Source organism: Leuresthes tenuis, unplaced genomic scaffold, assembly GCF_036924035.1.
Source record: "Leuresthes tenuis unplaced genomic scaffold, fLeuTen1.0.hap1 SCAF_16, whole genome shotgun sequence".
Lineage (NCBI taxonomy): Eukaryota > Metazoa > Chordata > Actinopteri > Atheriniformes > Atherinopsidae > Leuresthes > Leuresthes tenuis.
The window spans coordinates 1,470,025-1,486,960 of record NW_027325370.1 but is presented as its reverse complement, the minus strand read 5'-3'; the positions used below and the strand labels follow the sequence as shown (position 1 = coordinate 1,486,960).

Here is a 16,936-nt window from a genome sequence, read left to right as displayed (position 1 = left end):
ATCTGCACAAAATTTTACAAGTTTTTCTGATTGAATTATTTTTAATTTACAGCCACAAACTTCCACATTTACGATGCAGTTACACTCATTAAAAACAGGATGTGGACGAATAAAGAATTCATTTTAGAATAACTATTAAATCTTTTTTCCTCAAACTCGTCGTGAATCATGAAAACAGCAAAAAAAACCTTTAAAATCAGCTGATTTTTAAATTAAAAATTTAATATGTGATTACAACACTTTGTTTAGTCCGACATGATGTAGACGCTGCATGAGATCACATGACACTCCCGGTCCAATCAGCAGACAGCTCAGAGCAGAAAACAACGATACAAAATAATAATATAAAACAAATAAGAATAAAAAGCTTATTACAGAGATATGAACATAAACAACAACTTCTGTCCTTCTCCAGTTAAAGTACCACTTCCTCATCGGGTTATGTCACAATAAGAAGATTATTAACATTATTCTCATTATTAATATCTTACAAAACCAAAATCAACAGTGCAATAAAAAGGTTGTTTAATCCCTCGCTCGACGGCGAGGGGGCGGGGCTTGGCGACGAGGGAGGAGAACATCCAAAATTAAGAAAAGAGGAAGAAGAGAGGGGATACAGAAGAGGACGAGCAGGTGGCAACGGACGAAGGAGGAAGAAGAGATTCTCAGGATGATAAAAATATGAACGATGGTAACGGTGGGAGGTCCCGGGGGGAGAGGAGGATCATGGGAAAGCTTCAGAGAGCAGGTCCACACAACAGGCGCCTGATGATGCAACAGGAGCGTCCTTACGGGACAGAAACCGAACCCATCCAGACGTCTGCTGTGTGGACAGATGCACCGATACTGCTGCTCGGCAACACAGTCGGGAGGCTAACGGGCCAATCACAGCGCCTTAAACTGCCAATTTAGACCCCAGTGCATCCTGGGACTGTTTGTGCTGGTGAGCGGAAATGAAGCCCGGTTCCTCCACAGAGCCCCCACTGATGTCCTTCCACCTCTAACTATATTGCACGAGTTTATTTCACAGACTAGGAGCAGCTTATTGTGACGCTGCTGGAGGAATATGAGTGAACAGGAAGCTGCAGACCGCAGCCAATCGGATCTGGTCAACAGTGGGCTGCTGCTGTCGAATGAACGAACGCACGCCGCTGCTTCCACCTTCATGAAGACGGCGAGCAGGCGATAAAGACCGTGTTTAAAGGTCTGGTCGGATGAAAGTACGTCTCAGCTGGACTCATGGATGTTAAACGGGTGATTCGACCTGTTTATTCTGTGTCTGATAACATGGAAACGATTCAATCTTTTGTGAATAACCATCCGCGGGTCAGAATTTAGACAGCATTCGTGCTGATTTACACGTTTGGAGGTTGAAACCGGTTTGATTTGGTTTCTGACAGATTCAACCTGCCCGAGTGTCGGCCGACGCTTCAACACAAACTCAGAGGTATCAGTGCATCTGCAGTGTGGGGGGGGGGCAATGGAAGGGAGGTCAGGAGGAGAGGCTGGGGACGGGTCGGTGGGCTTGGCCTGTTCTGTGTGGGTCGCATCATTTCTCAAGAACTCCTCTTAGTCTTGGAGTGTTGGATCAACCACTGGAGGGTGATGTCTGCAGAGAGAAGAGTGAGGTCAGCAGGGTAAACAGGAAGTGAGGTCAGCAGGGTGAAACAGGAAGTGAGGTCAGCAGGGTGAAGCAGGAAGTGAGGTGAGCAGGGTGAAACAGGAAGTGAGGTGAGCAGGGTAAACAGGAAGTGAGGTCGGCAGGGTGAAGCAGGAAGTGAGGTGAGCAGGGTGAAACAGGAAGTGAGGTCAGCAGGGTGAAACAGGAAGTGAGGTCAGCAGGGTGAAGCAGGAAGTGAGGTGAGCAGGGTAAACAGGAAGTGAAGTGAGCAGGGTAAACAGGAAGTCAGGTCGGCAGGGTGAAGCAGGAAGTGAGGTCAGCAGGGTGAAACAGGAAGTGAGGTGAGCAGGGTGAAACAGGAAGTGAGGTCAGCAGGGTAAACAGGAAGTGAAGTGAGCAGGGTAAACAGGAAGTCAGGTCGGCAGGGTGAAGCAGGAAGTGAGGTCAGCAGGGTGAAACAGGAAGTGAGGTCAGCAGGGTAAACAGGAAGTCAGGTCGGCAGGGTGAAGCAGGAAGTGAGGTCAGCAGGGTGAAGCAGGAAGTGAGGTGAGCAGGGTAAACAGGAAGTGAAGTGAGCAGGGTAAACAGGAAGTCAGGTCGGCAGGGTGAAGCAGGAAGTGAGGTGAGCAGGGTGAAACAGGAAGTGAGGTCATCAGGGTGAAGCAGGAAGTGAGGTCAGCAGGGTAAACAGGAAGTCAGGTCAGCAGGGTGAAACAGGAAGTGAGGTCAGCAGGGTGAAACAGGAAGTGAGGTCTGTGTGTGTGTGTGACATACCGATGTTGTCTTTCTCCTTGCAGGAGATGGAGTAGCAGCAGATCTCTCTGTCCTGGATGGCCGACAGGTTCCTGGTGACAAACACAGCAAACATGAGGTGAATGAAGACCTCCAGGAGTCACAGACGACACCAAAGTGCTGCTTCAGAGCCAGGACCAAACTTAGGACCAGGTATTTCTGTTTCAATCACCCTAAAAAAACTGGTTCTGGTCCAGGTGGGTGTTTGGTTCTGAAGACCAACACATCTCCATGTTTAAAAGCCAGAACCAGTGTGCTGTCCAGACTTCCTGATCCAGGACAGACCAATAAAAACAGGAAGAAGCCGAGCTCAGAGGTTACAATCAGAGTCTTAACGCTGCTTTTGGTTTATTCACCGGTTTTCTTTTCTTCAGAGAATGACACAGATACATTAATATAATTCCTTCCTCTTATTTTCTAACCTGACAAAAACAAGAATGGAGGAAAAAAAGCCTTCAAGTTTTTCAGGAATCACAATGATTCTTCTTGTTTTATATGATAACCGTTGTTAGCTTACATGCTAAGCACATCCAGTGTTTGTAGGTAGTGCGTCACTCTAAGAAAAGGCTTCCTTCAGATCTCCCAAATGTAACACACGGCACACAGAGAAGATTCTTCTTTTGATTCCATAAGACAGAAGTATGGGACTGATACAGCTCTGGGTAAAACAGTATCGTACGCTAATGTGAATCGTTACCGTACGCTAATGTGAATCGTTACCGTACGCTAATGTGAATCGTTACCGTAAGCTAAAGTGAATCGTTACCGTAAGCTAATATGAATTGTTACCGTACGCTAATGTGAATCGTTACCGTAAGCTAATATGAATTGTTACCGTACGCTAATGTGAATCGTTACCGTACGCTAATATGAATTGTTACCGTACGCTAATGTGAATCGTTACCGTAAGCTAATATGAATTGTTACCGTACGCTAATGTGAATCGTTACCGTACGCTAATATGAATCGTTACCGTACGCTAATGTGAATCGTTACCGTAAGCTAATATGAATTGTTACCGTACGCTAATGTGAATCGTTACCGTACGCTAATGTGAATTGTTACCATAGGCTAATGTGAATCGTAACCGTTGGCTAACATGAATCATTACCATAGGCTAACGTGAATCCTTACCGTAGGCTAACATGAATGTGTTAATGACAGGATGTATTTGGTCGAACCCCAGCTAAATGTTTTAATGTCCAACATCAGATTAAAGGAAAGTGTTTCTCTGCTGAAACTCAGAATGCACCAGAAGGAAGTTCAAACAGGGACTGAAGAGACGTTTATGTGGTGGAGGAAATTCAAACCAGTTCTGAGTCGGTTCTTCATAGAAGCAACTTAAATCCGGCTGAGTACCAGAACCGGAACACCCCCCTCCCCCCGCTGGTGTATGTTGGTGTGGACTCACATCCTCTCTATGAGCTCCTTCTCATCCAGAGCGCCTGGCAGGTCCCTCTTATTCCCCAGAACCAGAACCTGTGGACACAGTTCAGGCGTCAGCTGTGTTTCACTCTGGTTCTGCTTCTGTTCTGGATTACAGTTTATCAACAATACAACAACAAATATAAAGAGTTGATATGAAGACAAATATGATGTGACTGTGATTTATAGGCTGATTCTGAAAAGAAATAACACCCCCCGCCCCTAGGTCCCATCGCTCTTACAGGACCCCCCAGCCCCCAGGTCCCCTCGCTCTTACAGGACCCCCCAGGTTCCATCGCTCTTACAGGACTCCCCCGCCCCCAGGTCCCCTCGCTCTTACAGGACCCCTCCCGCCCCCAGGTCCCCTCGCTCTTACAGGACTCCCCCGCCCCCAGGTCCCCTCGCTCTTACAGGACTCCCCCGCCCCCAGGTCCCCTCGCTCTTACAGGACTCCCCAGCCCCCAGGTCCCCTCGCTCTTACAGGACTCCCCAGCCCCCAGGTCCCCTCGCTCTTAGAGGACTCCCCCGCCCCCAGGTTCCGTCGCTCTTACAGGACCCCTCCCGCCCCCAGGTCCCCTCGCTCTTACAGGACCCTCCCGCCCCCAGGTCCCCTCGCTCTTAGAGGACCTCCCCGCCCCCAGGTCCCCTCGCTCTTACAGGACCCCTCCCGCCCCCAGGTCCCCTCGCTCTTACAGGACTCTCCAGCCCCCAGGTCCCCTCGCTCTTACAGGACCCCTCCCGCCCCCAGGTCCCCTCGCTCTTACAGGACTCCCCAGCCCCCAGGTCCCCTCGCTCTTACAGGACCCCTCCCGCCCCCAGGTCCCCTCGCTCTTACAGGACCCCTCCCGCCCCCAGGTCCCCTCGCTCTTACAGGACTCCCCCGCCCCCAGGTCCCCTCGCTCTTACAGGACCCCTCCCGCCCCCAGGTCCCCTCGCTCTTACAGGACTCCCCCGCCCCCAGGTCCCCTCGCTCTTACAGGACCCCTCCCGCCCCCAGGTCCCCTCGCTCTTACAGGACCCCCCAGGTCCCCTCGCTCTTACAGGACCCCCCCCCGCCCCCAGGTCCCCTCGCTCTTACAGGACCCCCCCCGCCCCCAGGTCCCCTCGCTCTTACAGGACTCCCCCGCCCCCGGGTCCCCTCGCTCTTACAGGACCCCTCCCACCCCCAGGTCCCCTCGCTCTTACAGGACCCCCCCCGCCCCCAGGTCCCCTCGCTCTTACAGGACCCCTCCCACCCCCAGGTCCCCTCGCTCTTACAGGACCCCTCCCACCCCCAGGTCCCCTCGCTCTTACAGGACCCTCCCGCCCCCAGGTCCCCTCGCTCTTACAGGACTCCCCCGCCCCCAGGTCCCCTCGCTCTTACAGGAATCCCCTGCAGCTGCGGTTTGTCCAGCAGGTTGTGGAGCTCGTTCTTGGAAGCTTCGATCTTCTCTGGATCTGCTGCGTCCACCATGTAGCTGCAGAAGGAGGAAACAGTTTGATCAGGAGTCGCTTTGATCAGAGATCAATAACTGCAGTTTAGGACAGCAGAACTTACACGATGGCACTGACTCCTCGACAGTAACGCTCCCACATGCTCCTGAAGCGAGGCTGACCACCGATGTCCCACAGCTGAGGATACGGGCAGAAAATATCAAAACATGTTTTATTTAGTAGGAAACCGTTCAGTTATGTAAAAGAAAAACATCTGAACCATCAGCAGGTGTTAAAACTCAGTAAATCCAACCACACATGATGTGATACACTGAGCCATCATTTATGGAACGAAAACTAAGTGAACCCCTGATCCAGCAGCTTCAGCAGCAGTGAGTGTAAAACTAAGTGAACCCCCTTTTAGAGAGAAGAGGCTTTCTTCTGCAGCCCTTCCAAACAAGCCATCCTTGTTCAGTCTTTTTCTAACTGTGCTGTCATGACCTTTAACCTTCAACATGCTAACTGAGGCCTGTAGAGTCTGAGATGTAGCTCTGGGCTTTTTCACCCTGGGGTGACCTTTAACCTTTAACATGCTAACTGAGGCCTGGAGAGTCTAAGATGTATGACCTTTAACCTTTAACATGCTAACTGCGGCCTGGAGAGTCTGAGATGTAGCTCTGGGCTTTTTCACCTTGGGGTGACCTTTAACCTTTAACATGCTAACTGAGGCCTGTAGAGTCTGAGATGTAGCTCTGGGCTTCTTCACCTTGGGGTGAACTTTAACCTTTAGCATGCTAACTGAGGCCTGTAGAGTCTGAGATGTAGCTCTGGGCTTCTTCACCTTGGGCTGAACTTGCTGGGACGTCCACTCCTGGGAAGATTGACAGCTGTCCTGAATGTTTTCCACTTGTGAATAATCTTTCTCTCTGTAGAATGATGGACTCCAGATAGTTTGGAAATGGCCTTATAACCCTTCCCAGACTGATGGGCAGCAGCAGCTGCTTCTCTGAGATCATTGCTGGTGTCTTTCCTCCTTGGCATCGTGTTAAAACACACCTGAATGCTGCAGAGCAGTGTCATACATCATGTTCTTTTGTTCATGTTAGGTTGGATTTATTGAGTTTTAGGACCAGAAGGTCGACTTTCTTTTAATTTTTTGTGACGAATGAAGAATTTGAAATAACGAAGGAATGGAACTACAGACCTTGATGGTGACGTTGCCTTTTGTGATCTTCCTCATGTTGAATCCCACCGTAGGAATCATGTCTTCACTGAACTGGCCGGACTGAAACACACACAAACATCACTGGTCCAGGCTGCATTTTACAGACATATAAACACACGACAGCAGGACAACGCATGTGGAGCCATTAATACCGGCAGCTGCCGTTGGAAGGAGGTTTAATACCGGCAGCTGGAAGGAGGTTTAATACCGGCAGCTGCCGTTGGAAGGAGGTTTAATACCAGCAGCTGCCGTTGGAAGGAGGTTTAATACCGGCAGCTGCCGTTGGAAGGAGGTTTAATACCGGCAGCTGCCGTTGGGAGGAGGTTTAATACCGGCAGCTGCCGTTGGGAGGAGGTTTAATACCGGCAGCTGCCGTTGGGAGGAGGTTTAATACCGGCAGCTGCCGTTGGGAGGAGGTTTAACACCGGCAGCTGCCGTTGGGAGGAGGTTTAATACCGGCAGCTGCCGTTGGGAGGAGGTTTAATACCGGCAGCTGCCGTTGGGAGGAGGTTTAATACCGGCAGCTGGAAGGAGGTTTAATACCGGCAGCTGGAAGGAGGTTTAATACCGGCAGCTGCCGTTGTAAGGAGGTTTAATACCGGCAGCTGCCGTTGTAAGGAGGTTTAATACCGGCAGCTGCCGTTGGAAGGAGGTTTAATACCGGCAGCTGCCGTTGGAAGGAGGTTTAATACCGGCAGCTGCCGTTGGAAGGAGGTTTAATACCGGCAGCTGCCGTTGGAAGGAGGTTTAATACCGGCAGCTGCCGTTGGAGGAGGTTTAATACCGGCAGCTGCCGTTGGAAGGAGGTTTAATACCGGCAGCTGCAGTTGGAAGGAGGTTTAATACCGGCAGCTGCCGTTGGAAGGAGGTTTAATACCGGCAGCTGCCGTTGGAAGGAGGTTTAATACCGGCAGCTGCCGTTGGAAGGAGGTTTAATACCGGCAGCTGCCGTTGGAAGGAGGTTTAATGCCGGCAGCTGCCGTTGGAAGGAGGTTTAATGCCGGCAGCCGCCGTTGGAAGGAGGTTTAATGCCGGCAGCCGCCGTTGGAAGGAGGTTTAATGCCGGCAGCCGCCGTTGGAAGGAGGTTTAATGCCGGCAGCCGCCGTTGGAAGGAGGTTTAATACCGGCAGCCGCCGTTGGAAGGAGGTTTAATACCGGCAGCTGCCGTTGGAAGGAGGTTTAATACCGGCAGCTGCCGTTGGAAGGAGGTTTAATACCGGCAGCTGCAGTTGGAAGGAGGTTTAATACCGGCAGCTGCCGTTGGAAGGAGGTTTAATACCGGCAGCTGCCGTTGGAAGGAGGTTTAATACCGGCAGCTGCCGTTGGAAGGAGGTTTAATACCGGCAGCTGCCGTTGGAAGGAGGTTTAATACCGGCAGCTGCCGTTGGAAGGAGGTTTAATACCGGCAGCTGCCGTTGGAAGGAGGTTTAATACCGGCAGCTGCCGTTGGAAGGAGGTTTAATACCGGCAGCTGCCGTTGGAAGGAGGTTTAATACCGGCAGCTGGAAGGAGGTTTAATACCGGCAGCTGCCGTTGGAAGGAGGTTTAATACCGGCAGCCACCGTTGGAAGGAGGTTTAATGCCGGCAGCCACCGTTGAAAGGTTTAATACCGGCAGCTGCCGTTGGAAGGAGGTTTAATACCGGCAGCTGCCGTTGGAAGGAGGTTTAATACCGGCAGCTGCCGTTGGAAGGAGGTTTAATACCGGCAGCTGCCGTTGGAAGGAGGTTTAATACCGGCAGCTGCCGTTGGAAGGAGGTTTAATACCGGCAGCTGGAAGGAGGTTTAATACCGGCAGCTGCCGTTGGAAGGAGGTTTAATACCGGCAGCTGCCGTTGGAAGGAGGTTTAATACCGGCAGCTGCCGCTGGAAGGAGGTTTAATACCGGCAGCTGCCGCTGGAAGGAGGTTTAATACCGGCAGCTGCCGCTGGAAGAAGGTTTAATACCGGCAGCTGCAGCTGGAAGAAGGTTTAATACCGGCAGCTGCCGCTGGAAGGAGGTTTAATACCGGCAGCTGGAAGGTTTAATACCGGCAGCTGCCGTTGGAAGGAGGTTTAATACCGGCAGCTGCCGTTGGAAGGAGGTTTAATACCGGCAGCTGGAAGGAGGTTTAATACCGGCAGCTGCCGTTGGAAGGAGGTTTAATACCGGCAGCTGCCGTTGGAAGGAGGTTTAATACCGGCAGCTGGAAGGAGGTTTAATAACGGCAGCTGCCGTTGGAAGGAGGTTTAATACCGGCAGCTGGAAGGAGGTTTAATAACGGCAGCTGGAAGGAGGTTTAATACCGGCAGCTGCCGTTGGAAGGAGGTTTAATACCGGCAGCTGGAAGGAGGTTTAATACCGGCAGCTGCCGTTGGAAGGAGGTTTAATACCGGCAGCTGGAAGGAGGTTTAATAACGGCAGCTGGAAGGAGGTTTAATACCGGCAGCTGCCGCTGGAAGGAGGTTTAATACCGGCAGCTGCCGCTGGAAGGAGGTTTAATACCGGCAGCTGCCGCTGGAAGAAGGTTTAATACCGGCAGCTGCAGCTGGAAGAAGGTTTAATACCGGCAGCTGCCGCTGGAAGGAGGTTTAATACCGGCAGCTGGAAGGTTTAATACCGGCAGCTGCTGTTGGAAGAAGGTTTAATACCGGCAGCTGCCGCTGGAAGGAGGTTTAATACCGGCAGCTGGAAGGAGGTTTAATAACGGCAGCTGCCGTTGGAAGGAGTTTTTGAGTCTCATCTAATGGAGCAGAAACCACAGCAGCTGAACCAGAACGCCGGGGGAATCATGTGCTTCACATGCGCAGCTTTTTAACACAAGCAGAGCAATCAGGAAGTCAAACGTCAGTCAGAAGAAAAAGTGCTTGAGAAACTGAATAAAGAGGAAACTCTTCTGGGTTTCAGTCACTAAGAGTCTGAATCAGATCCAAAGATGTTAAACATCTTTGTTCTGAGCTGAAACGTGCACATCGGCCTCAGAAGCTCTGATCTGCATTTTAACTCGTTTACAGGAGGAAACAACAGAAATATGAGACTCTGGTCTGTGGTCATGTGACTCATGGCGTTCTGTTCGGGTTATTTCTTTCATCTTGTTTAACGCTTCACTGAGCCGATGCAAACTGATGGCAGACAGCAGCAGGGACCTTTGTTAGAAAGCTGAAGAGAAAAGAACAGAAAGGCCTCAGATTTGATCTGGAATAAAGTACTAAACAGATTTCGGTCACTCAGACATCTTTAGACAGCTCACTCTGAACCTGTCTCCTCTGCCCGGGCCGGCGGTGCCGATAGTTCCTCTGTTTCAGAGAGAGGAAGTGAACCCGCAGAGCGTCATGTGACACCGTCTGGAGTCACATGACATGGAGGAGCCGCTGGATTGGATGCTTTTCTGAACAAAAAGACTGTAAAGCTGCAGAATGAGCAGGTCCCACAGCGTTTCCCGCTCTGCATCTTCCCATCGTCCCGGTTCTGATCAGCTCAGCTTTAGTTTCTTTAACACCAATCTAAAGTGTGCACCTGGGCCGGTGTTTCAGAGAAAGGTTTGAGTCGTGCTGATCAATGAATCCCAGAAATTACAGCTGATGAAAGTAGAAGAAATGCACATTTATCTAAATGCGTGACTTTTCTTCACTGGATCCTGGGCTTAACATCCATTTTATGCCAGAAAAAAACAGATTAAAGAGCAAAAGCTCTGACAGTTCAGTCTGATTCTGCACAGTTTGGTCACATTTATTGTTGAAGAGAAAGAAAAACTGTTCCTTTAACAGTCGGTGGAGACCAGGAAGCTGCATTCAAACAGCGTTAAAGTCCAGATCTGGAAGGAGTTTATCTGTTGTGTGCTTTTTCCCTCCTCTTCAGTCCTTGTTCCTGAGCATTTTCAGTGTTTTTTCTTTGTTCAGCCACTTAACTCTGACCTTTGACCCATTCAGGCAGAAAAAAGGCTCCTAACTCAAGGGATGAACCAGTGTTGTGTCGACACAGAACAGACAACTTAGCAAAGAAGCCATTTTAAACTGGATCTTTAGGCACTTTGTCACAAAGACACATCATTTGTTCCCATTTCTTTAGCTGCATCTATGAAAAACAGCAAAGAAAACACAGTTTGACAGACAGAAAATAGGATTTCTGCAGCAACAAGGTGATTCCCAAAGAGCTATTAGCTGAAAACTTGGCATATCTCAGCATGGTGTGCAGTGTGTCCTTAAAACATTTGAGGAAACTGGACAAGTGGAGGACAAAAGAAGAAGTGTCAGGCCTAAAAAACTATCTCCAGCAGATGAACAGGATCTGAAAGTGATGTCCTTAAGAAAGAGGAAAAAATCCAGCTGTGACCTGACAGGACCTGAGAGATGCATCTGGACCTTCAGCTGATCCATCTACTGTTGGCCCAAGCCTCATCAGAAATGGTCTCCATGGAAGGGTGGCTGTCAAGAAGCCGTTCTTAAGGAAGGGGAAACAGGGAGAAAAGGCTGAGCTGTGCCAAATGACACAAGAAGTGGACTGAAAATCAGTGGCAACAGGTCTTATGGAGGGATGAATCCTCCCCAGAGCCCGGACCTCAACATTATTGAAGCAGTGTGGGATCATCTGACAGAGAACGGAACAAAAGGCAGCCCACATCCAAAGAAGAGCTTTGGGATGTCCTTCAAGAAGCCTGGAGAACTATTCCTGAAGACCAAATGTTGCACATTTCCTTTGTTGCCACATAAAAAACTGCTTTAAAGTGTTTCAAAGCCTCTGCTAATTCAAACTAACACGATAAACAGATTTCCTGTATGGCACATCTCTGATAATCAATGAGCTGCTCTGTAAACTAAACAGAAATGTCAGCAGCTCAGATTTTATGAGGAAATCTTCACCCTCACGTGCGCAGGTAACTCATTTATTACGTGAGGATGATGTCAGGAGGTGAGCAGCCGGGAGAAGGTCACTTCGGGAGGTGATCGACCCTCCAACACAAGTCCAAATCACAGCCCTGATCCCAGTCCGGAACCACCGCCGGTTCTGATTAACATGCTGAAAACAGCGGTGACAGCAGCTGACATCCCGGCTTCAGATGCTGATCACAGCTCGGTTTCAGCATCTATCTGCAGGCAGGAGCTGGGCTGATAAATCAGAAGCAGATTGACTCATCGGTGTCTCGCTGACCTCACCGCTGCAGGACAACAATGGAAGCAGCCAGCTGCTAACTGACAGCTGGCCTTAGCGGCTACATTAGCCCAAAAACTCACCGCTATCACGTTGACGAAGGTGGTTTTCCCCGAATACTGCAGCCCCACCAGGGTCAGCTCCATCTCCTCCTTCCAGAAGAGCGCCTTGAACCAGTCCAGCAGTTTGTTGATTAACGCTATCATCTCTCCGTCTGTTGCTAATGCTAACGCTAGCTGCGACTGTTTCTGCAACGGCTAGGTGGCTATGCTAGCGAGCTAGCTGGCTAACGCCCCAACGGTCCTGTTTTTCTGGCCAATGACAGTCGCTATGGCAACCGCAGACGGTAACGGAAGGGACCGAGGACACCAACGACTTCACACGAACAGAAGACAAGCTTCAATAAAGAGATGTTTTCAGGATCGTTTCTCTCGCTGTGTGTTTTCGGGTTTCTCTGATGTTTACTAGCTACGCCTTTTCCTCCCAGCGCCGTTAGCTCAGAAACAGCCCGTCAATCCAGATCCGGTGCGCCCTTTCACAATAAACGCCCCTTACGAAAATAAACGTGTTAAAACCCACAACAGAAGAAAGCCTCTCGGCTTTATTGTGCCATTACACTTATATACAGAAAACTACAAAATAACAAGACACTTTCCAACTCGTAGAATAATTTTTAAAAAATCCCGTTTTGAGGTTTTAAAACGTTTGTGAGCAGTTTGTTCGGGGTACTTCCGGTTTGGGTGGGGTTGATGAACAGAGCAGAGGAGTGCAGAAAGAAGAGGAAGCAGATAGCTCTGAGTTTCTGAGACACTGCCCTCTACTGGTCACAGCTTTCATGACTAACCGCGTCATTAAATCAAACCCCTGATCTGGGATTTTATTGATTGGGTCTCTTCCTAATCACAGTGTATATTCCACCGCTGAAAACCGGTAAAATCTGAACAAAAAACACTCAGTAAATATCAGACACTATTATAACACAAATCTGCTATAAAGATAAGAGAAAACATTTAATTTAATCTCATAATTCAGATTTTCTTGAACTCTGTTCGTATTGTTCAGGTCAGGGTTTCTATTTCAAGATTAAGAACTTTTCTCAACTGAACTTCTTGAATATAAGAATAAAAAATATAGAATTTCCACATTTGAAGGATATTCATTCAGTTGTTTCATCACAGAAATGTCTCAAAACTATTCTATTTAACATCTGAAGGTTCTGGCTTTATGAAACACGCTGAACACTCGTTTTATCAGATGATTTAGAGGGAAAAATGATTCAATCATGAAGTACAGATTTCATTATTCCCAGTTTCAGCTCCTCTGTCTCTCTGACCGCTTGAATTCTTTGAGGTTCCTCTAAAAAACCCATAATTCTTCATCTTTGATGGAACATTTTCTTCAGTTTTCACCATGAAGCTGAACCCAGATTGAGATCTGGGCTGTTTGCTGTCATGAAGCTGATGTGACTTTTCTGAAGTCAAGATGCATCATCATCCTGAAAACTGAGCTCAGCTTCATGGATGGATGATTGATGATGGATGGATGATAGATGGATGATGGATGATGGATGGATGATAGATGGATGGATGGATGATAGATGGATGGATGATGGATGATGGATGGATGGATGGATGATAGATGGATGATGGATGATGGATGGATGGATGATTGATGGATGATGGATGGATGATGGATGGATGGATGGATGGATGATGGATGATGGATGGATGGATGGATGATGGATGATGGATGATGGATGGATGGATGATAGATGGATGGATGGATGGATGGATGGATGGATGATAGATGGATGGATGGATGGATGATGGATGGATGATGGATGATGGATGATGGATGGATGATGGATGATGGATGGATGGATGGATGGATGATGGATGATGGATGATGGATGGATGGATGATAGATGGATGGATGGATGATAGATGGATGATGGATGGATGGATGGATGATGGATGATGGATGATGGATGATGGATGGATGGATGGATGATAGATGGATGGATGGATGATAGATGGATGATGGATGGATGGATGGATGATGGATGATGGATGATGGATGATGGATGATGGATGGATGGATGGATGATGGATGGATGGATGGATGGATGATAGATGGATGGATGGATGGATGATGGATGGATGGATGGATGGATGGATGGATGGATGATGGATGGATGGATGGATGATGGATGGATGGATGGATGATGGATGATGGATGGATGGATGGATGGATGATGGATGATGGATGATGGATGGATGGATGGATGGATGATGGATGATGGATGGATGGATGGATGGATGGATGATGGATGGATGGATGATAGATGGATGGATGGATGGATGATGGATGGATGATGGATGGATGGATGGATGGATGATGGATGGATGGATGGATGATGGATGATGGATGATGGATGGATGGATGGATGGATGGATGATGGATGGATGGATGATAGATGGATGGATGGATGGATGATGGATGGATGATGGATGGATGGATGGATGATGGATGGATGATGGATGGATGGATGGATGGATGATGGATGGATGGATGGATGATGGATGGATGGATGGATGATGGATGATGGATGGATGGATGATAGATGGATGGATGGATGATGGATGGATGGATGATGGATGATGGATGGATGGATGGATGGATGGATGATGGATGGATGGATGATAGATGGATGGATGGATGGATGATGGATGGATGATGGATGGATGGATGGATGATGGATGGATGATGGATGGATGGATGGATGGATGATGGATGGATGGATGGATGATGGATGGATGGATGGATGATGGATGATGGATGGATGGATGGATGGATGATGGATGGATGGATGATAGATGGATGGATGGATGGATGGATGATGGATGATGGATGATGGATGGATGGATGGATGGATGGATGATGGATGGATGGATGATAGATGGATGGATGGATGGATGATGGATGGATGATGGATGGATGGATGGATGATGGATGGATGATGGATGGATGGATGGATGATGGATGGATGGATGGATGATGGATGGATGGATGGATGATGGATGATGGATGGATGGATGGATGGATGGATGATGGATGGATGGATGATAGATGGATGGATGATGGATGGATGGATGATGGATGATGGATGGATGGATGGATGATAGATGGATGGATGGATGGATGATGGATGGATGATGGATGGATGGATGGATGGATGATGGATGATGGATGATGGATGGATGGATGGATGGATGATGGATGATGGATGGATGGATGGATGGATGGATGGATGATGGATGGATGGATGGATGATGGATGGATGGATGGATGGATGGATGGATGGATGATGGATGGATGGATGGATGATGGATGATGGATGATGGATGGATGGATGGATGGATGGATGGATGGATGGATGGATGGATGATGGATGGATGGATGGATGGATGATGGATGGATGATGGATGATGGATGGATGGATGGATGGATGATGGATGATGGATGATGGATGGATGGATGATAGATGGATGGATGGATGGATGGATGGATGATGGATGATGGATGATGGATGGATGGATGATAGATGGATGGATGGATGATGGATGGATGGATGGATGGATGATGGATGGATGATGGATGATGGATGGATGGATGGATGGATGATGGATGATGGATGATGGATGGATGGATGATAGATGGATGGATGGATGGATGATGGATGGATGATGGATGATGGATGGATGATGGATGGATGGATGGATGGATGATGGATGATGGATGGATGGATGATGGATGATAGATGGATGGAATCCACCTGAACATCACCTGTAGAGGTAACGGTTCTTTACCGGACATCAACCCCACATCATCACTGATGGAATCAGTCCACTTTGATAGTCTCCTGGAAATACTGGAATTAAGAAGAAGAGGAGCGCCACTTTCCATGATCCAAGGGATACCGTCAGCTCCCACAAGAATAACACCTCCCCCATCTCAAAGCAGCCCCCCACTTCAGACCATGAGCTCCACAAGGAAACATCAGCCCATCAGAAGTAGTTCCCGCTGTGCTGCAGCTGCAGCTCCAGCATCAGCTCGACCCAATGAATGCTCTGGTTAAATAAGATAAAGTTCTGGTTGCTAAGCAGCTACAAAAAGGGAGGAAAATATCCAGCAAAGTCACGTCTAAATCGTTTCCTCTACCTGTTCTATGCTTAACCTTCTTAATCTGTCACACCCTCTGACTTACCTGGACTTTTTAAAATCAGAAGTACGTTCTCAGTGCATTGCAGATAAACCTTTAAAGTGGGTCCTACCCTCCTGCCTTGTGACGATAAGAGGTCCACGAGTTCTATTTTAGAGGAGTTTCAGGACCTCTCAGCAGAGCTAAAGCCAGACTACAGTGAACATATATGTCCTGGGTACCAAGAACCTTCTGTTATTTATATTTATGCAGCTTTTTATATTCAAAAGGCCGTTTTAAATGAGGCTTCATGACATAATCAGTCAAATACGATGTGTAATAACAGCTTGATGCTGTTATTAAAGACTATATTTCCTCTGGTATCTAACGGATTTACGGCAGTAATAGTTCTGTGTTTGATTAAATGAAGCTTTTCTATCTCTTTGTGCAGCAGGTTCTTCTACACCGGAGGGCAGGCAGATTACTGCCATAAAGTACATGCAGAAAGTGGGGGAATCAGAGGCTGTGGATGCTGTTTTGTGAGATGATGGAGAATTGGAGGAATCATAATCGTTGTTTGATAAAAGAAAAGGCAACAGGGAATCAATCTCACAAAAGAAGAACAGCTAAAGGCAAAAACACAATAAGAAACGTTGTTTTTCTCAGAATAAAACCTCTTCAGAGTGACGCTGATGTCGCTTCTTTTCTTCTCAACAAGTCATTTCTCCCACAGATTCAGTTTGTTTGCATTTGAAATGACTGCAATATACAGTTTGACCACTAGATGGCAGTAAATACCAAACACTGTTACTCTAAAAGTCACAACTATCTAAAAAGAGCACCACGACTGTCTGAAATATCATTCCTCTTTTACTCAATTCAACTGATCAGACATTCTCTGAGATTTTCAGTCCAGGATCTTAGTTCTTAACGCTTTCGTTTGAGACGGCCCAAAGCATCCAGTTCCTCTGGTTTTCCAACACTTGGTTTAGTGCCACACTTCTCTGAGTTCACGCCAGCAAACAGAAAAGCTCCCGGTGCGTCACCAAAGGTGCCCTCAGAAAGTCCACCACTGAGTCGGGCTGCAGGAACTCTTTTGTGTGACATTAAAAACTGGAAAGTTAAAGGTTA

General features: G+C 48.1%; 1 protein-coding gene across 1 annotated transcript; it reads right to left on the bottom strand.

The window, feature by feature from the left end:
* Positions 1-201: 201 nt before the first annotated feature.
* On the bottom strand, positions 202-12,109 carry LOC140271771 (ADP-ribosylation factor-like protein 8A). Its single transcript, XM_072367068.1, has 7 exons — positions 11,688-12,109; positions 6,456-6,536; positions 5,376-5,449; positions 5,202-5,295; positions 3,825-3,892; positions 2,396-2,466; positions 202-1,609 (listed from the first exon to the last, which is right to left on the bottom strand). The coding sequence occupies exons 1-7, from the start codon at positions 11,808-11,810 to the stop codon at positions 1,557-1,559; spliced, it is 564 nt and encodes a 187-aa protein (XP_072223169.1). The 5' UTR covers positions 11,811-12,109; the 3' UTR covers positions 202-1,556.
* Positions 12,110-16,936: the final 4,827 nt, after the last annotated feature.

Coding starts and splice junctions, on each gene's coding strand:
- LOC140271771 (XM_072367068.1), bottom strand. CDS start 11,810: ATGATAGCGTTAATCAACAAACTGCTGGACTGGTTCAAGGCGCTCTTC. Junction 3,893..5,201: donor CGCAGCTGCAGGGGATTCCT/GTAAGAGCGAGG, acceptor CTGTGTCCACAG/GTTCTGGTTCTGGGGAATAA. Junction 1,610..2,395: donor CAAGGAGAAAGACAACATCG/GTATGTCACACA, acceptor TTCTCTCTGCAG/ACATCACCCTCCAGTGGTTG.